Here is a 21,931-nt window from a genome sequence, read left to right on the forward strand (position 1 = left end):
TGCACATGTATCCCAGAACTTAAAGTATCATCTAAAAACAAAAAAAAAGATAGTGACAGTGTCCTAAATAAAAAAAGCAGGTAATACTGAGTTTACCATTTGTCAAAACAAATACATAATCATTTAGTTCTGTATTTCATTATTCTAAGGTGCACTTTTTTTAACATCACTGAATTTGAAATGCATCCTACAATTAAAATTGATGCATTTTTCTTTTTTGGGGTATGTAAGATAATGGTGTATCTGACAATCATTAGCATCTTCGATTCAATGCAACATAGTGAATGGAAATAGAAAGATCTAAACGGACTGATCTACCCAGATATCAATGTATTTGCCTTGAGGCATTAATTTTCTCCTTATTTTAATTATCTCATTTATTAATTTTCCTATGGGAAATACTGAGATATACTGGATTAAAACAAATGTATCATTCAAATGACTTCACCTGTTTTTGCTGTTTTTATTGTTTGTTTGTTTGTTTGGTTGGTTGTTTTTTTTTTGAGACAGAGTTTGCTCTTATTGCCCAGGCTGGAGTGCAATGGTGCAATTTCAGCTCGCCGCAACCTCCACCTCCTGAGGTTCAAGTGATTCTCCTGCCTCAGCCTCCCAAGTAGCTAGGATTACAGGCATGCGCCACCACGTCCAGCTAATTTTGTATTTTTAGTAGAGACAGGGTTTCACCATGTTGGTCAGGCTGGTCTCGAACTCCTGACCTCAGGTGATCTGCCCGCCTCAGCCTCCCAAAGTGCTGGGATTATAGGCATGAGCCACCAGGCCTGGCCTGTTTTTGCTGTTTTTAAATGTGGCTACTGGAAATTTTTAAATTACATCTGTGAGTAATATTTGCGGCTCCCTCACACTTTGATTGGAGAGCACAGTTCCAGATGGAGACGTGCATCCTCTCACAAGCTTCTGGCTAAAGAGGGCCATGAGGGCTTTCATTAGAGAGCTCAAGAATAAGGAAGCAGGGGGCAAAGAGTGGATAAGCAAAAAGCAGTATATCTATAAAATAGAATATGATTCCACCTTAAGAAGGAAGGAAATTCTGATACATGCTACCACATGAATGCAACTTTAGGACATTATGCTAAATGAAATAAGCCAGTCACAAAAGGACAAACACTGGATGATTCCAGTTATATGAGGTACATAAAGTAGTCAAAATCATAGAAACAGAAAGTAGAAGGTGGGGGGATGAGACGAATTCATATTTGGTGGTTATCGAGTTTCAGTGTAACAAGACAAAAACGTTCCAGAGATCCACTGCCCAGTAATGGGAATAAACTTAGCACAACTGAACTGTACACTTAAAAATGGTTAAGATGGTAATTTAATGTTATGTGAGTTTTTTACCACAATTTTAAAAAAGAAGGAGGAGGAGGAGCTCTATTAAACCAAGCCAGCAAACACATTCACAAACATTCTCAATGCCAAAGGTATGTCCCACAGCCACATTCATTCTGGCCCTTCCATTAAGCATTTCCAGTGTTCAACTAAAGGAAGGGCCTGAAAATTGCTCTTAAATGTTCTCACCACAAAAAACATAAGAAGAATGTGAGGTGATGGATCTGTCAGCTGGCTTGACTTAATCATTACTTCACAATGTGTGTGTGTGTGTGTGTGTGTGTATACATCACATTGCATACCATAAGTTTATGCAATTATTATTTGCCAACTATACCTTAATGAAGCTAGGGAAAAAATTAATAAAAATTTTAAAAACAAGATAAAACGGTCAGGTACAGTGGTTCATGCCTGTAATCCCAGCATCTTGGGAAGCAATGACAGGTGGATCACTTGAGTCCAGGTGTTTGAGACCAGCCTGGGCAACATGGCAAAATCCTATCTCTACAGAAAATACAGAAAATCAGCTGGGCATAGCGGTGCACACCTGTGGTCCCAGCTACTCTGGAGGTGGAGGTGGGAGGATCACCTGAGCCTGTGAAGTCAAGGCTGCAGTGAGCCATGATCATGCCCTGCACTCCAGCCTAGGTGACAGAGTGAGACCCTGTCTCAAAAAAGTTAAATAAGTTGGCCAGGCGCAGTGGCTCGTGCCTATAATCCCAGCATTTTGGGACGCCGAGGCATGCAGATCACCTGAGGTCAGGAGTTAGAGACCAGCCTGACGAACATGGTGAAACCCCGTGTCTACTAAAAATACAAAAATTAGCCAGGTGTGGTGGCGCATGCCTGTAATCCCAGCTATTCTGGGGGCTGAGGCAGGAGAATCCCTTGAACCCGGGAGGCAGAGGTTGCAATGAGCCAAGATCATACCATTGCACTCCAGCCTGGGCAACAGAGCAAGACTCCGTCTCAAAAAAAATTTTTTTAATTAAATAATTAAACAATTAAATAAAAGGAGGGCCATTAGCACAAACTTTGCAGGATGCTATAAACCAAACTCACGCCCCTTCCCAATCACGTGACAACCCCAAGGCTCCTCCAGCCTTCTGCAGGGCAGGCCTCCTGCTGGCGGAAAGCAGGCTGGGTGGGGAACTGCTTCTCTTACAAATGTGCATAAATGAGGTGCCAGGCCCCCTGAAGCGAGAGATGCAGGCCTCTTGGGTTCTGTCGTAGTATAATTAGAACTTTTACTTGAGAGTCTCACACAGCTTGGTTTTTAAAAATAAACACTGCTGACATGTCTCAAAAGGAAAAACTATATTCAGAACTCTGATATTTTCAGGTAATCGCTCACTCCCCCTTCATTTTCCTCAGCGCTGGGTGACTAATTCTGTTTCCTTCATCTTTCGTGCTCTGGGACAAGGCAAAGAAAGATGTTTGGAAAGGAGGTGGGGTGGGGGGGGTAAGTTCCTGAAAAATCACCTCGGGCTTACCTTCTCCAGTTTCTCTTGGAGCTCCTGAATTTTGAGCTGCTGCTCAGCATTGATCTATAATTGAAATTCCAGGAAATAAAGCAAAAGGCAACTCGGCATTAACATCTTGCTACATTTATTGCAGTCCTATTCTCTTGAGGTTTCTATGGGGTCTTTTTCTTTGGGTTTCCAGAACCTACTAAGGAAGAGGAAGAACAGTGGCCTCTCAGGGAAGACTTTGTCCCAGTGCAAAGCTCCATGTTGACGATGTATGTAGGACCAGCAACATACAAATGGCAAAAAGAGAAAGTCGCTCAGTGCGTTAAAACAGTAACAATTTTCATGTAAGTTTTACTAAGTGTCTGGGTTTGTTGCTGTGGGCAGGCATGACAAAAATGAGCTGTCTTTTACCTCATTTAGAGCCATAGTTAAATGTTGTCACCCAAAGGTGGACTATCAAAATAAGTCTCGAAGGGAGGTCTCTATTCATTAAGAATACTCTTCATCAATGATGGGCCACTGATAATAACATGAAAAATGTTATCTACCCAAAATATTAATAGCAAAACCAATCATGGAAAGTATACCTTCTCCAGTTTCGCATATTCTCCCACTTCAGGCTTCCCTTGATCCTTAGCCTGTAATTAAAAAGATACAACATATTGGGAAATCTCAACAACCGAAAAGTCGTGTAGACTACTTGGTCTCTGTGACCAAGATAATAATAGTAAATAAGAATGTTATCTTCTGTATATAAAGACCAAGGGTTTTCCAAGGTATCCTACTATTTCTCGAACTAGGTTGTTCCTCATTAAACTAGGTTCTCCTTTTTCTTGCTAAGATCATATATGATTTTACCCAAAAAGCACCCTCCTGGAGGGTGGCTGACTACCTTCAACAGTTTATGCTGACATTCTGTCGCTTTCCGCTTGAATTCTTCAGCAGCGAGCCGAGACTCTCTCAGCTCAGATTCGTAGAGATCACTCCGTCTTCTTGCTGAGACAAGGTCCTCTTCCAACTGATTCATCATCAACCTCATTTCTTCCACTTGAGCCTGGTACTCCTAAAGAGCAGGCAATGGAATAAAAGTGAACTGTAGAACTCCGAAAAGAATAAACAGGCAGTGAGGATGGAAGAGTATTAACCACACAGGGAAGATGCACAGTGAAGAGAGATTGGCAAAGAAAAGACCTGGCCGGGCAAGGTGGCTCACACCTGTAATCCCAAAACTTTGGGAGGCCAAGGTGGTTGGATCACCTGAGGTCAGGAGTTCAAAATCAACCTGGTCAACATGGTGAAATCCTGTCTCTACTAAAAATATAAAAATTAGCTGGGTGTGGTGGTGCAGGCCTAAAGCCCCAGCTACTCAGCAGGCTGAGGCAGGAAAATCTCTTGAACCCGGGAGGCAGAGGTTGCAGTGAGCCGAGATCGCGCCACTGTACTCTAGCCTGGGTAACAGGGCAAGACTCCATCTCAAAAATAAAAAAATTTAAAAAAAAAGAAAAAGAAAAGACCTATAGACCTAGAGACGAGGGGAGTAGAAAGATGGACCCAGAATGAGGCACCAAGTAGGCAAAGGCGAGAAGTGTGGGGTGAAGACGAGGAAGAAAAAAAAATTAAACCTTAAAACTGTTTTGGCTGGGTGTGGTGGCTCATGCCTGTAATCCCAGCACTTAGGGAGGCTGAGGCGGGCGGATCACAGGGTCAGGAATTCAAGACCAGCATGGCCAACATGGTGATATCCCGTCTCTACTAAAAACACAAAAATGAGCCAGGCATGGTGGTGGGTGCCTGTAATCCCAGCTACTCAGGAGGCTGAGGCAGAAGAATCACTTGGACCCGGGAGGTGGAGGTTGCAGTGAGCCGAGATCACGCCACTGCACTTCAGCCTGGGTGACAGAGCAAGACTCTGTCTTCAAAAGAAAAAACAAAAAACAAAAACAAAACAAAAGACTGTTTCAATGTAGAGCATATGTCATTAGTAAAACCACTGGGAACACACAGGCAAATCACACCATACAATATGCACAGACCCTTAAGGCCTAACAGGAGAGCCGAAAGGGGTGTTCTTTAAACAACAAGGATAAACCGCTTACATGTAGTTTTCCGCCAAGGGTAATCATTTATATAGATTTGTCCTTTAGAAGCCATGTGCTCCTAACACAAATTAGATATGGTACTAGTTTTCAAATTAACCTTTCAGACAGCACAAGAGGGTAATTGAAAATCTCAGTGGAAAGAATTCTGGAAGGTGAAACTCATCATGTCAGTTTCTCACCATTAATTTTTCTGGGCCCAAAACTGAATGATGACCGTAACATCGCTCCTGCAATGCAAGTCACCCTGAAATTTGGAAGAGTCACAAAACACTGGCTTCGGTCAAAATAACTTATGAGAAAAATTCCAAGGAAAGAACTCTCCTGCTCCCTTGGGCAAACCCTTTAAGTGATCCAAACGGCCCAACCTTCTCCAAAATGCATTTCTGAAATCAAAACATTTACATTCAAGTTTCTCAGAATTGGGTTTACCAGAAGAAATGGCCAGTGATTTTGAAAACTTTTGGACAAAGTATAAAAATATTCTGTGTTAGCAAAAATCAAGGCTAAGTATAAGGATTATGAATGAGCACTTATGTAATCCAAGGTGACTTGTGGGGTGAGGACGAGAGAGATATAAAATGAAATGAACAAGGAATTGAATCAAGAATGTCTTTGAAAATCACAATATTCAGTAACATCTCTGAGATCCATTCTCCCAAGAAATAATTGGTGAGGAATACATGAATATTTCTCCCAAGAAATAATCGATTGAGCAAGGATATTCTTTTAACTGATAAATTGTAATTTTTAAATAACAGGGTATAAAGGAAACCTTTTATCCCATTGTAGCAGGTGACCCCCTAGAGCATATTAAAGGGGAACTGCTGCTCTTATGAAAACTGGATGGTTTCCATGCAAGCACACCCCTCCCTATATTATCTGTAAAGGAGAAAGGAAAAAACAGCCCAAAATGGAACACAGGTCTCATTTCACTCTCTCCCACCCAAAAACATACTGTTACTGAAGGTCAGTCCTCAGAATCTTGGGGCACACAGGTTTCCTGGGCCATGCATACTAAGCAGGCAATGCTGGATTATATAACCAAAGGTCTTTATAACCTGCTCCCAATTATCTAAACTCATAGGCAGGCCGGGCACAGTGGTTCATGCCTGTAATCCCAGCACTTTGGGAGCCCAAGGAGGGCAGATCACTTGAGGTTAAGAGTTCGAGAGCAGCCTGGCCAACATGGTGAAACCCCATCTCTACAAAATATACAAAAATTAGCCGGGCATGATGGTGGGCGCCTGTAATCCCAGTTACTTGGAAGGCTGAGACAGGAGAATTGCTTGAACCTGGGAGGCAGAGGTTGCAGTGAGCTGAGATTACGCCACTGCCCTCCAGCCTGGGTGACAGAGCAAGACTCCATCTCAAATAAATAAATTCACAGGGCAGAACATGAGCTGTATGTGAAATGGAACATCGGTTTTTCCAGACCCCCTCAACCAGAGCCATATTATGGCTTTCATAGCTGTGAGCACTGAGCCTTCCTTGACTTCCTCCTTAAAAATAAAAATTACATTTTACAATTGTGCTCCTATAAATACAAAAATATTAATATCATCTATGAAAACAGTGTCTTTGACCAAGCCCAACTTTTTTGTTCTGATGAAAAAATTAAAACATGTTATGAGACCCTAAAAGTACAGGGGTCCCTAGCTACCATGCCTGCTAGAGCTAATGGAAAGCCAGTCCTAGCTACAGGCGTCGACACCAAATCTTGAGTTTCTTTTGTCCTCAAGCTCCCTTTTCTTTCTTGAATTTATGTCGGCGAGAAGGGAATGTAAATTTTGTGTTTTGTCAAGAGCGAGGACAGAGTGTCTGTTCCTTCCCCCCCCAACATCTCTCTTCCCTGAGCTGTCAGCACGTAAGAGGGAGGAAGGCAGGAACCAGGCAACCACTCTGTCAGCTCTCCAAGCTCTCGGGGCACCCAGCCTGCTATAAGCATCAAAAGAAAATTCTAACTCATTTGTGGATCCTTTGATATTGTACTGGATACTTCAAGGAAATCCTGTAAATTTAGCAGCTAACCAAATCCCTGCTTCAGGAAAAACCTGAAAGGTGATCATCGGGTCTGTTGGCACGACCAGCTGAGAGATAGCTGTGGTATCTCAGGATGGGGAGTTTCAAGGCCCACCTAACACAAGTCTTCTGAATGGAGCTTCAGAATTTTGTGGGGATCAGGTATGATCCTATTCACGCAGAAACCCTGGAACACAAGTGACTTCTGTGTTACCCACACTTTTGTTTTCTTTCCTGAGTAGGGTAGCAAGAAAGAAGTTGAAATTGCTAGTAATGATCTAGGAATCAAAATTTCACATGAGACTTTGAGGTGTTTTTCTTTAAACCAAATCTAAATACTCTAGAGGGGGTAGCTAGGTGGAAGTAAAATATTTTTGAAAAAAATAAACAGCTGGCCAGGTGCGGTGGCTCACGCCTGTAATCCCAGCACTTTGGGAGACCAAGGCGGGCAGATCACGAGGTCAGGAGTTCAAGCCTGACCAACATGGTAAAACCCCATCTCTACTAAAAATACAAAAATTAGCTGGGCGTGGTAGTGTGCACCTGTAGTCCCAGCTACTCAGGAGGCTGAGGCAGGAGAATCACTTGAACCCAGGAGATGGAGGTTGCAGTGAGCCAAAATTGCACCACTGCACTCCAGCCTGAGCGACAGAGTGAGACTCCATCTCAAAAAAAAAAAATAAAAATAAAGAGCCATATAGAAAATTAGATTTTTAAGAGAAAGATCAGGGAATAAATCCCAAGTCTGGAAAGAATCAATATGCCACAAACCAAATACTGAAAGTTTACTGTAAGCCTTAAAAGCTTTCTCCTGGTCTGCAAACATCCTGCTCTCACAAAACTTACCAAAAGTCATAAAATAAATCCTTGTTCCGATGAAAAATCAAATCTGAAACCATGAAGTTTTCCTCCCCACAATGGAACTTTCAGCAGTCATTAAATCTAAGACTCCACATGCATGCCAGCTGTGGTAGGAATCATAAAAGGCATTTCTTCGAACTCGGCCACCAACATAGACTTTTTCAAAATATCCTGATAACTCCGTTTCTAAGGAATCTATGGACACCAGCTGCTCCCTCTGCTGGCCAAACACAGCTTTCATTTCCCCAGGATGTCACCAAAAGTAAATTTCCAGGTATGTAGAACTAATGGGAGAAAATGATTCCTACCTCTTGAACCTTTTAGGATGAAAACTATGTTGATAAAAGGAGCATGAGTCAACTGTCAAAGCAGATTTCTCAAAGCCCATGTGCAGCCTTCAAAACCTCTAAGACTGCATTATTCAGAGATCTGATAATCCTTTACAGAGTTTCCTTCCTAGGCACATTTATTTATAATGTTTTTATCAAGCAACAGGATATTAACCGACCACAACTTTAAAATATTCAGATGATAAATATATTATGCCAACGAAACTCCAAAGACAGTAATTCTTTTTTTAAAGAGTAATTAATGGATAGAGTTATTTGCAGGAGTTTCTTGCATTAGCTCCAGCCAGATGGCTAAGTTTGTGCTACCCAGAGACAGAAATGTTCATTTCCCTCAATGTTTCCATTGGATTTTCTGAAGTGAATGAGAGTTGCCTGGCAGCTGAGAGTTCAGCTCTCCAATTGCTCATTGCCATCTCTTCATTAAAATCTCTATTTACGGTTTTTCAAAAGACACAAAAATCCATGCTAAAAAGGAAACAATGAGGCAATACGAAAATGAGCCATTTAGAAAGAAAACCCATTTAGAAAGAAAGAAAAAAAAAGAGTGAGGTTTTTAAAGGTCTTGCTTTTCCTTTCTGAAAACACAGGGGACAGCTTTCTGCACTCAGATACGCAGTGTCAATCCTGACTCGACCAGAATGGTTCGAACTTCTCTTGTACAATATTTCTTTCTACAAGTAAAACTATGAATTAGCCTGGCTTCGCTCAAAAACTTAAAGTGCATCTGAAAAGCTACGAAAACACTTAATTTTTTTAACCATCTAAAGCAGGGATTGGTAAACTTTTGCTGTAAAAAGAGACAGTAAGTAGTTTCAGCGTTGCAGGCCACGTGGTCTCCGCAACAACCACTCACCTCTGACTGTGTAGCCTGAAAGCAGCCAGGGCCAATATGTAAATTACCAAGCATGGCTGCGTTCCAAAAAAAAAACACTTTATTTATGGAGACTGAAATTTGAATTTCATATAAATTTCAAATGTCATGAAATATTGTTTTTCTTTTGATTTTTTTTCCCAACTGTTTAAAAATGTAAACCCCATTCTTAGTGTGTGGGTCACAGAAAATAGGTGTTGGACCGGCTTTGCCCCACAGGCTGAAGTTTGCCCACTCTTGCTCTAAACCTACATCTTTATTTTTAAAAGCAGACATTATGGGGTATCAGCTTCAAAAGGAGCTGGAACAAGCACTCTATGATGTATATAAATTATGAGAAACCTAAAGTTTCTGAATGACCTATATACCTGCCTCTCTTCCACTCTGCCCCTCTCTCCCTTTCTTCCTGTTTCTGTCTCAAACATGCCTCTCCTGAAATTAGAGGTCCAAGCGAGCCGAGATGCCGCTGTGCTCCCAGGCAAGCAGGCCTACCTGCTCTTTGATTTCTTGGAGCTTCCGGCTCTGCTCTCTGATATCATGGAGAAGCTGTAGTGCTTTGTCATCCTCCTGGGACACCTCCATCCGTGCTTGCTCCAAACTTCGCTTTAAGCTCTGCAGAAAGCAAAAATTTTAATAGGGATGGCCTGTGGATCCTGCTTTGTTTGAAAAGACTCATTAGGAGAGCTGCAAGCTGCTTCGCAGACACCAGGACGGTTTCGAGTGACGGACCATAGTTGACAACTTCCAGTTCGTTGCTGATTCCGGTTTCCATCCTGTAAAACCCCTTGGTTCAAGAAACATCATCCCAACCTGGTGACCTTAGGGATCCAGCCAGAAACTGCATCAGCCTGTCTCCTGCCACCATCTACTGTCCTGGGAGATACTTACTTGCATGTTCAGAACTAAAACCTATTAAGACCCAGTAGCTATTACAATCACCATGTGGATAGGCTACAAAGTGTTTTCTACAGTTATTTGTGGGCCCTAAAGTACATATGCCTCTTTCAAAGTAGCAATGACTTCATATCCTCTGCCCAGTGGTCATTTAAGACTCCAAGTGGTCTATTTCTACCTCCTGGCTTATTTTTCCTGGACACCTTTCATCCATAAGAATCCCTTAATGCTTCAATGGCACTGAAATCTATATCTGAAATACATAGCTGAATAACTTCACCCACCACTGAAAGGCAGCCAAGTCTGGAATGGAAACATAGCAGTTATTCTTAATCAGCCACGTTCTATAGATTTCCTCTCCCTTGTGAAAAAAACTTTAGAAATGTGTGATTCAACTTCTTAAGACTGTTTAATTGGGCACATTAAAAAAACACCTGAATGAAAAATTTAACAAGACAATGGAGAAGACGACAGTCTACTCTTGTGAAGGAAAGAAAAAACGAAAGTCACATGGTAAATAATGACAGAGGGTTTGGGTTTTCAAGGCTATTTTCTTGTCGCTACACTGGTTCTGGCCAATGGAAAATCTGATGTCAGGAAGATTGAGAGTAAGTTTTCTTGTACATAGTTGGGAGTCTGGTTCTCAAGGCTGCTCATGTCAGACACAATGCAGACCAGAGAGGTTGGGATGGGAGATGTTAAGATCTTTTGCAACCCGCGGCAAAGATGGATTACTCCCATCTCCACACTCCGTGGTACCAGCCGTCTACCTGCACTTTCTGCTGGAAATGAGTCCAATCTCATTTCTCGGGGACCTCACGCCTGGCTCTCACTACTCTGCAAAATACAGATCTTGCTTTTGTGCTCTCCCTCTCTCTACTCTCTGCCATTGGCTGTGATGTGCCTCATGGAGCCATCATGAAACAGGATGAGACACACACAACAAGAAGTGCCACCTCCAAGGGAAGGGGGCTTCAGGGAAGGCTCACACTGCATTCTGTGATGTAGGTAGCAAGGTCCTGCTCCAGGAGGGATCTCTGAGTCTCAGAGGCCTTCAGCTCCACCTCCTTCTGACTAAGCACAGCCTCCACCTCTGACACTCTCCGATGTAACCGGGTCATTTCCTGCTCCATCTGAAATAAACACATCGACAGGTTAAAAAGGCCCGTGGAGGTTCGTTAGGAGCAATCACATCTCAAGTAGCCTCCGAAACCACCTGGTGGTCTGGGCTAAGGCTAAATCGCCAAAAGTTAAGTTGGGATGGAAATACCATTGTTTCTTCGCCCAGGAGCGCACAGTTCTTCGTTAAGGACAGTCACCAAATGCTAAGTCACTCCTCTCATTCAAGTCCCGGTTCACACTTGATCACTTCTCTAACCCAGTTAGCAAGGAAGCCACAATCATCATTTTTCACCTGTTTGCTTTTGTTTTTGTTTTGTTTTGCAGACGTCACTTTAATTTTATCCCAAATCCATCTTGATCCCCCCCCATCTCCTTGCAAAGATCTAGAGGACAAATCCAGGATAGGGCAAGGAGATATTTATTCGTCTGCACTCTTAGGAGTCCCAGGCAAGCAGTGACTTATTAGTTTCCAGAGCGTTGCCTCTGGGCAGGAACAGTGAATGTTAAGAGACGTTGAGCGTAATCAACACAGTGGCCGCAGTGACATAAGCAGGAGTTTTAAAAGACTAGGAAGAGAAACTTCGCATCACTCAAAGCAGATGGGATGTATCTCAGCCACAGGTGAGGACCCAGGCCACCTGCCAGAAGAGGCAGACATCTGGCTGGGTCATGCTGAGAAACGGGCCGTTTAAATCCAGGGCCTCCTCTGGTTTAGATTTAAAGGATCTACAGCAACGGCAAGGCCCGAATTCATCTCCCTCTGAGCTGCTGGAGGCACGACTTCAGCGAGGGCAGGAGTGCCTCACTCTCTACGGATCAGGCGGCTCAGAGCCAGCAGCGGCCCTGGGCAGATCCCTTGGCATATACTGACGGGAGGATCCTGGAGCAAAGAAGGAGGCCGGCTGCGGAAACAAATACCTTGTGACACTTGTCCTGAGAGTCTTGTAGCTCTTTGCTTTTGATGAGAAGTTTCTTTTCCATGGAGCTAGTCTTGGCAGGGGAGTCCAGACCCGACACGACAGACCTAGGTAGAGAAAAACCAACGTCAAGGGGGGCAGCAGGTGGGCCTAAGAAGCTGCATTAGGAAGCTGCAACATTTGTTTCATTTTACAAAAAGATCTCATGCTTTTGATGTTAGGTCAAATAATGCCCCCTTCCCCTTTCCAAAGATGCCCATGTCCTAATCTCTGGAAGCTGTGAATATATTACCACCCATGGCAAAGGGACTTTGCAGATGGGATTTAAGTTATGGATCTTGGGATGGAAAGATTCTTCTGGGATATCTGGATGGGTACAATGAAATCACAAGGATCCTTATAAGATGGAAGCAAGGATCGGAGTCACAGAGATCTGAAGATGTTACACCAATGGCGTTGAACACAGAGGAAGGGGCCACAAGCCAGGGAATGCAGGCAACCTCTAGAAGGTGGAAAAGGCAAGGAAACAGATTCTGCCCTAGAGCCTTCAGAGAGTGCAGCCTTGTCTACACTGATCTCAGCCCAGTAAAACTCATCCCGGACTTTATTTTTTGGAAACAGGGTCGTGTTCTGTTGCCCAGGCTGGAGTGCAGTGATACGATCTCAGCTCACTGCAACCTCCACCTCCTGGGTTGAAGCGATTCTCCTGCCTCAGTCTCCTGAGGAGCTGGGATTACAGGCGCTAACAACCATGCCTGGTTAATTTTTGTATTTTCAGTAGAGATGGGGTTTCATCATGTTGGCTAGGCTGGTCTGGAACTTCTGACCTCAAGTGATCCTGCCACCTCGGCCTCCCAAAGTGCTGAGATTACAGGCTTGAGCCACCACGCCTGGCCTCATCTTAGACTTCTGACCTCCAGAACTGTAAAATAATAAATGTGTGTTGTTTTAAGCCACTAAGTTTGTGGTCATTTGTTACAGTGGCCACAGAAACTCATACACCTATTGGGCACTGGCTGCATACCTGGTTCTGTCTGAATGCTAGATATATTTGAACTCTTTGGTTTTGTTTTTGTTTTCTTTTTTTCTTCACTGACAGATATATTTGAACTCTTTACTCCCCACAGCAACTCTATGAGGCAGATACGATTTATTATCCTCATTTTATATGAGGAAATTGAGGCCCAGAGAGGTTACGTAAACTGCCAGTTGATAAATGGTTTCTGCTGGTCTCAAGAGGGAGCTGGGGTAGACAAGTTGGCTTGATGCACTTGCTATACAACTCTTAGGAAAATATCACAAAAATAACATAGGATGCCCTCCTGAGACTGGACCAGAAGGATGTTCCCCCCATAGAAAGGAGAAACTTACCCACACTCATCTATGTAACTCATGCACTCTGCCCAGAAGCAGTTGATTATGGGCAGAGATGAGAGAGAGATTCCAGGACAGCTGCCCTCAGTGGTTGGTACACTGGATATGAACACTAGGATTGGTGAAAGACAAAGCCAGAGCAACAGTGGCCAAAGGTTCTTAGGCACAGAGAGATGTGGCAGAGCCCACCACTACCACCGGGCCCATCTTTGTTGCCCTGGTAACGGGGTTGCGGAGGTGGTTGTCAGTGACCACTCAGATCTTACCAGCAGGTGCAAGTTCTGCTTTCTGCTGCCCCAAACTACTTCCCTGACTAAAAGAGGTCAGTTCCCTGCAGCAATGCAAAACACCTCTCTTCCCGCAGCTCCTGACAATGACAAGGGCTGGCTTGATGGTGCTGACTTGCTGTGCTCCAGTGACAGCTTTCCACACTCACACTGTAGGACAGCCAAATGAGTCAACGCCCAGAGTCATGCTCCTCTAATCAGAATCTCAGGCTGGGCACAGTGGCACATGTCTACAATCTCAACATTTCGGGAGGTTGAGTCAGGAGGATCACTTGAGGCCAAAAGTTCGAGACGGGCCTGGGCAACACAGCAATATCCTGTCTCTATTTTTAAAAATAAATAAATAAATAATTTTTTGAAAGACAGTCTCACTCCGATGCCCAGGCTAGAGTGCGGTGGTCACAGGTCACTGCAGCCTCAACTTCCCAGACTCAAGTGATTCTCCTACCTCAGCCTCCCAAGTAAGTGGAACTATAGGCACGCACCACCACACCCAGCTGATTTTTCTATTTTTTGTAGACACAGGGTTTCTCCATGTTGCCCAGGATGGTCTCAAATTTCTGGGCTCAAGCAATCTGCCCGCCTCAGCCTCCCAAAGTGCTGGGATTACAGGTACCACACCCAGTCATCTCTATAAAAAACATTTAAAAATGAGTTGGGCATAGTGGCTCATGCCTCTAGTCCCAGCTACATGGGAGGCTGGGCTGGGAGGATCGCCTGAGCCCAGGAGTTCAAGGCTACAGTGAGCTATGATTGTACCATTGCACTCCAGTCTGGGTAACAGAGCAAGACCCTGTCTCTTAAAAAACAAACAAATAAATTTTAAAAAAAGAAAAATCTGACCCCTCCACTGACTAGTTATTTGACCTCTCCAAACCTCAGTTTCCTCAATTGTAAAATGGGCATAATTACCAACCTAATTCAAAGAGTTCTTGTAAGGATTAAATGAAATAATGCACGTAATGCCCTCAGCACAGTGCCTGGCACATTGCAAGTGTTCAATAAATGTCACCTGTTACTACTGTCATTGTTGTTTTTTCCATTACTACCCATGCAACTTCATAAATAGTACATGCCTCATGGGCCTAAAGCAATTGCTTAAAATGGTAAAACTCAGGGGGCTGAATTTGCTCTGTGCTATTATTCACATTAAAACAAATGGTGATTATTCATAGAAATGGGCAACAGGGATTGGATCCAGAAATAAATCTTTTTAAAAATCTTACTTTTGGCTAGAAATTTTAACCAAGTTCTACGCTTCTCACCAGCCTGTTTTCTACCTAAATCTAGCCAACACATACATACACACACACACACACACACACACACACACTCTCTCTCTCTCTCTCTCTTTTTCTTTTTCATATAAGATGAAATGCTTGGCATGGCCTTGAGGAAAATTCCTTTGCTCTTTCCTTTATTGCTAATCATACCTGGGTGGGTGGGCTAGAGAACAAGACCCAAACCACCCAGCGAGGGAATGAAGATCCACAGACTGGGTTCCTGATCCTTCAGAGATCAAAAGTCATCCACATGTCGTGAAGTCACACACGCGACATGCGTCAGGGATGACAACACAGGCCATAGCTCCTTGTGCTGAAGCACACAACTGGCACCCTTTTAAAAGAACGATGACATGGGTGCATGATGATAAGTAGGATGTGGCTTGAAAAACTTAATGACACATAGAAGGCTGGCCCCAGTGGGGCTTCCTGTTTAAAGTGCACTGCTGTGGGTACAAAACAGATTGCTTTTTCACCCCCCACCAAAAAAAAAGAAAGGCACTTTTAGGTCAGTTATCAGGGGGCCCAGAAGCGAGGAGACGTGCAGCCCCCACCCTCCGGCACTCGAAGGAGACCATGAGACAGCCCTCCTCACCCCAGGTCCAACCCCTTCATTCTGCTATTCTATGTTTGACAAATGCTCACTGTTTAGAAGTTCTAAGTACAGCAATTAAGAGCTCTTCAGAATAAAGGTGCTAAAGAAATCTTTTTTTTTTTTTTAAAGAATAAATAAAAATCGCATCTAAAAAAAAAGCTAGAGTAAGAATGCTATGACTAAGCTGGGTGTGCAGCAACAATCCCATAAACAATCATGTGATTGGAGGATGAGGCTGGAGAGTAAAGGTTATCAGGCTTCCTACACCTTCCCTGGTCCTCAATGGAGGTACACATTAGAATCACTTGGAGACCTTTTAAAAAATACCAGATGGGTAGGCCCCATTCAGACGAATTAAATCAGAGAGTCAGACAAATTTGGAGTGTGGCCCCGGGAAGTAACATTTGTATTAAGCTACTGAGTGATTGTAATGTATAGACAGGATTAAGAACCACGGTGCTAATTAGAAGAAAGTGCTTCTGATTTAGGGTCTAGCCACTTAAAACTCATTGTATGACCAACCCCAGCAGTTAGTTCCATGTGGCATTTTAGCCAGACCATTTGGTACTAGTGCCTTTTCGTCACTCTTTGAGTAAGAACTCAATTTTGAAATCAATGGTGGTGGGCTATGAATTTCAAAACAACATACAGGTATCAGATAATGATTAAACCCTATTGCCCCCAATGTTAATAATTCAGTTAAAATATACCATTTCCATGAATTTCTATAAAAGAAATATACTACAGAGAGACATGGCTCAATTTAAAATGTTTATAAACTATTCATTTTTCATGTAGACATGGGGCAATTCAATCTCTAGCATCAACGGTAAGTTCTCAGTATGTATTTCTTGAGCACATATATCCTCCCCAACAAATATTCTGAAATATTACAATTTATTTTCTTCTTTTTCTAAGATTTTCTTTTCTTTTTTTCTTTCTCTTTTTTTTTTGAGACGGAGTCTCACTCCGTTACCACGCTGGAGTGCAGTGGCACGATCTCGGCTCACTGCAACCTCCACCTCCCAGATTCAAGCAATTCCTCTGCCTCAGCTCCCAAGTAGCTGGGACTACAGGCGCACGCCACCACGCCGGGTAACTTTTTTTTTTTGGTATTCTAGTACAGACAGGGTTTCACCATGTTGGCCAGGATGGTCTTGTTCTCCTGACCTCGTGATCCACCCGCCTCGGCCTCCCAAAGCGTTGGGATTACAGGCGTGAGCCACCATGCCCAGCCTGTTTTCTAAGATTTTTATTAGCCATCCTTCTGACTTTCAAAGCAACTGCAAGTGATTGCCAATAATTGCATTATGTTAACATTGACCATAATGTAAATCATAGCTTGAGAGGTTCGATCAAAGACTGGCCTGAGAGCCACCAGATACACCAAATATTATTGCATATTACATTATAATAATATTACATACATATTATCACATATATATTATTACCAAATATAGCCCTGTCCCCTTCAAGCAGCAAGTCTGCTGGTCTAAAATTATCCCGAAAAGTACCACTTCATCAAGCGTAGTATTATTTAAAGAGCTGATACTATCACTGCTTTAAGGAAAGTTTGCAAGAAAAATCCTCTAACTGGTTGGAACTCTAAAACGATGGGCAATGGGGTGCAGGGATGCAGTAAAGAAACTATCTAATTATGAAGTTCTGTTGACCCTGGAATGGGACAGAGTCTACCTGTTCATTAAAATGTCTTCCAAAATTTTTCCTTTGTTCTCAAAATTCTCAAACTTCAACAAATTTGTTTTAACCACCTTCTCTGAGCATGTGTGTGTGAGAGAGACACACACACAGAGAGAGGGAGAGACAGAGAAGAGAATATAAAAGCCCTGTGATCCCCATGAGAGATACCTGCAGACCAGTGGTTCTCAACCGGCGCAATTTGGCAATGTCTAGACATTTTATTTTCATGACTAGGGGTGCTATTAATATGTAGTGGGTAGAGGCCAGAGATGCTGCTCAACATTCTACAATCCACAGGACAGCTCCCACAACAAGAATTATCCAGCCCAAAATGTCAATAGTGCCAAGTTGAGAAACTCTGCTGTAGACGCTATTAAGGAAGCCACAATTCCTGTCCTCAAGGAAGGAACAATCTAGGAGACAGAATTAATGCCACGACCTTTGTCATCAGTACAAGTGCTCATTTATTGAGCACGTACTCTGTGTCAGGCACGTGTTTAGTGCTTCACGGATTACTTCACTGAGTCCTCCACACAATCCTATAAGATGGGTGTTATTAATGGCACTAAGGAGGGGCTTGCCTCCTACCATGTTACCATGATTTGTGCAGGGGTGCCAGACAGTAGAACCCCAGTTCAAAGCTAAGGCTCTGTCACCGAACAGTCATGGCTTCAAATCCCAGTTCTGCTACTTCTTGGCAAGATGGCCTTGGACACACTCAAGAAAAGTGCTACAGAGGCTCAGAGGGGCAAGGTCATGGAGGAAAGGGAGAATACCTCCATCCATGACTGGCTGCACTCAGTGCTAAGAAGCTGACTCCAAGCCTGAGCCCAGGACAGCTCTGGGTACCCAAAAACATCCACATGCCAGGTTGGTTCACAGCCACCCCAGGAAAAGCTCACCCCCAAGAGCAACTCTCCCTCCCTCACTTTAGGGTTCAGGGGAGTAATTAGGTGGGAAGCAGGGTAGACATTAGAAACCCAGGGCGGTTCATGCTCTGGGCTCGACAAGATGCAGTACAATGAAGATGCTAATAAAAGAACATGCAGCCTGCCCACACGTTGCTTGCCTACTCCTGGCCACATCTCGGATACACAGCCAGTTATCCCCATGGAGAGAAAAGGCACTTCTGAGCAGCGGGTGCACGCAGCCACCCGCCCACACACAGCAGTGCTGTCTCTTCGAGCACGAAGCCAAGTTTGGGTTTTCCTTTTTTTCCAGCTTCTATTTTCTAGAAAAATTTACTCTGAAATCAACATCTCTTCCTGATATACACATCTGCTTTATAATTATAGAAGCCCAAAGAGTATTAATAGGGATAATGGTATATGACACAGAAGAAAGAGTGGACTTGGTCATTACCGCTATAACAGGAAGACATGTTTTCTTAAAATGTATTAGATGTGACCTAAAAATTGCTTTACATGTAACCTCAACATTTAAGTGAACATGATAAAATGCAGTTTTCCCAATGATGTGCCTGTAAATAATCCATATAACTTTGTTAAAAAAAAAATAACTTCATAGGGCTATGAATAGAATATTGCATATCAAAAGAGAATACAATGTGTACTCCATCCTACAAGCAAGTGTATGTGTTGAATACTCTCTAATCACTACCGTGATGATTAAGTTCGCGCTTAAGCATCAAGCCATCCATTTATTCCCTTAGGAATAGGACCCTATGCCTGCAAAATACACCACCAAACCACAGATAACACATCAGATCACAAATCCCAGATGTTCTTGGGATAACCAAGGATAGGAACTTGAAGCTAAAATGAGGGGACTCCAAATTAGCTCAGCTGAGGGCCCCACCTTCAGTGCTGGCCAACAGCACTAAAAATACATGCAACTGCAAGATGTAATACACTGCAAAAAGTAGAAAACTCATCAACATTCTGTTTCCGAAAATATACTGGCTTTTAAGATTGAGTATTCTGAAATTTGTGAACTTATTTTATTTATTTATTTATTTATTCTGAGATGGAGTCTTGCTCTGTCACCAGGCTAGAGTGCAGTGGTGCGATCTCGACTCACTGAAACCTCTGCCTCCCAGGTTCAAGCAATTCTCCTGCCTCAGCCTCCAGAGTAGTTGGGACTGCAGGTGACCGCCACCATACCCAACTAATTTTTTTGTATTTTTAGTAGAGACGGGGTTTCAACACACATTGGCAAGCATGGTCTTGGTCTCCTGACCTCATGATCCACCCGCCTCGGCCTCCCAAAGTGCTGGGATTACAGGCATGGGCCACTGCATCTGGCCTCTGAACTAATTTTATAAGCACACTTAAAAATACACAATGGTGGCCGGGTGTGGTGGCACGGGCCTGTAGTCCTAGCTACTCAGGAGCCTGAGGCAGGAGAATTGCTTGAACCTGGGAGGCGGAGGTTGCAGTGAGCCAAGATCGCGCCACTGCACTCCAGCCTGGGTGACAGAGGGAGACTCCACCTCAAAAATAAAATAAAAATAAAATAAAATACACAATGGTGCCCATCAGGAACACCTGGAAATATCAAAAACACTATTCTCCTAAAGACAGTCAGAGTCTGTCTAGCTTTGGGGCACCCCCCAACCCCCCCACACACACACAATATATTTATATATATACCACACACACACACATACATACTGACACACACCACACTCATATACATACACACACATGCACTCACACACACAACCAGCAGTGGTCTCTAGTTAAATTAGAGCATTTGCTTTGAAATGATTAATATGTAGCTCTAGAATCATTTATCAAAAATCATGCTATTAATAAAACAATAGCTACTCCCATGATTTTTAATTCAGTTCCCACCTCTAAGCCAGTGCCTCACTTTGCAGGTTAATTTCATTGCCTCTTGCCTGGATGACGGCAATAACCACACTTACCTCCCTGGATCCAACTCTTGTCCCTCACTATCCACCCTCCACACAATGGTCAGAGGCACCCTTTGTGAAATAAGACCCAGATATTCCATGTCCCTATTCAAAATCCTGCAAAAGTTTCCTACTCAGTGCAATTTAGAGCAAAGTCCAAACCTAAAGGCCCTGATGACCTCAACTCAGACCACATTCCTTGTGTATCCTTAAGTTCCCCCTACCCAAACATGCCCTCTGTTCACTGAGCACCCATAGGTTAGTGGCAGCCTCAGGGCCTTTGTCCTTTTTTCCTCTCTCCGGAGTATTCTTCCCACTTATTTCTGCTAACCGACTCCTTACTGACATTCTGAAAGAATGCACTCCGTGTGGGCAGGGATGCTTGCTTCTTTGCATTCATTGTTACTTCTCCAGTGCCTAGAAAGTGCTTGGCACATAGTAGGCTCTCATACAGCCGAATGAATGAATGAATGAATGAATGAATGAATGAATGAATGAATGAATGAATGAATGAACGAACGAATGAATGAATGTGAATCTGCCCCATCATGTAAGCTCCACGAAGACAGGGATTTTTGTTGCATAGTCAGTGCTATATCCCAGCTTCTCGAACAGCCTCTAGGACCTCAGAGCTGCTCAGTGTGGGCTTAAAAGCTGTGTTACCTTGGGATGCAACTCAACCTTCTTGAATAAATACTCACGCTCAGCTCAGAGAACCTTTCCTTGGGGACCCAGTCTAAAGTGGCCACCCCCAGGCAGTCCCAATCCCAGTTCAGATTCCTTCAAAGCCCTGACCACCGTCTGCAATTGGCCTCACGTGTGCACAGCAGTTATTTCTCCTTTGTTTCTCCCCACCAAATGCTAGCTTCTTGAGATTAAAGACCTTACCTGTCTTGCTCAGAGTTGTGCCTTAAGGACTAGAACAATATATTTGTTGAGTGAATGAATGGATGGATGAATGAATGAACGAATGAATGAATGAATGGTGTGCCAGTACTTCTGTGCCCCCACGCAGCCAGTTTAAAGGTCACGGTGGGATAAAGGAATCCAAAATGAGAAGTGTGCTGCATGTATGCTGGCATGAAAAAGCTTTCCAGCACCTGCAGTAGAGACGCCCAGCATTGGTTCTGAGACAGGAATGTCACAATGACACACAGACTTACCCACCCAGGGGATACCCAAGTGCTTCCAGGGTGGGTGGGAGCATGTGACATCTAGGCTGGGAACATGCACACTTCCCACTGGCACTGGATCCTACCAGAAGCCTGGAGAGCATTTTATAGAAAGTGCAGGTTTAAGTGATACATCACAGACTCTATGCAGAGTAAAAAACTGGATGGAGATATTAGGACATCTGTCAGGCCCCCCACGTGGAGCTGGATTCTCTCAATGGGCAGAAACCAGCAAGATGTCTTTGTAAGGTAGAAGCAGGGAGAAAGAGAGAATTAAAAGCACCCCATACCCGTCCTCAGACCTAAATAACAGTAACAAATATGAAATGAACACCCACTCTGCTCATGGCACCAACACTAAGTGCGCTTCGTGTCCCCATGGCAAACCTATCAGATAGGTGACCTTACACCTTCCACTTTACAGATGAGGGAATTGTGGCTGAAAGCAGTTAAATGTCTCATTTACACAACAAGCAAGGGGTGAAACCCAGAGTTGAGCCCATGTCTATCTGATTCCAAAGCCTGGACTTTGAACGGGTATGCTATAGTCAGTCCCAAAAAAATAAGCATGTTTATATCAGCTCTAAAGTTAAAAGCTGAGCCAGGCATAGTGGTTCACACCTGTAATCCCAACACTTTGGGAGGGCGAGGCCGGCGGATCACTTGAGGTCAGGAGTTCAAGACAGGCC

The 21,931-nt window shown here is 43.5% G+C and overlaps 1 protein-coding gene across 1 annotated transcript in view; it reads right to left on the bottom strand.

Moving 5' to 3' along the window:
- Positions 1–21,931, bottom strand: part of CIT (citron rho-interacting serine/threonine kinase) — a 189,095-nt gene that overhangs the window by 86,538 nt on the left and 80,626 nt on the right. The window contains exons 9-14 of the mRNA XM_011928724.1: positions 11,954–12,059; positions 10,903–11,046; positions 9,512–9,631; positions 3,712–3,882; positions 3,407–3,457; positions 2,841–2,894 (exon numbers count right to left, since the gene is read on the bottom strand). Of these exons, the coding sequence (XP_011784114.1) occupies positions 2,841–2,894; positions 3,407–3,457; positions 3,712–3,882; positions 9,512–9,631; positions 10,903–11,046; positions 11,954–12,059 (646 nt within the window). The remainder of the gene's footprint in view (positions 1–2,840; positions 2,895–3,406; positions 3,458–3,711; positions 3,883–9,511; positions 9,632–10,902; positions 11,047–11,953; positions 12,060–21,931) is intronic.

This window comes from Colobus angolensis, unplaced genomic scaffold (genome assembly GCF_000951035.1).
Source record: "Colobus angolensis palliatus isolate OR3802 unplaced genomic scaffold, Cang.pa_1.0 Scaffold79, whole genome shotgun sequence".
NCBI lineage: Eukaryota > Metazoa > Chordata > Mammalia > Primates > Cercopithecidae > Colobus > Colobus angolensis.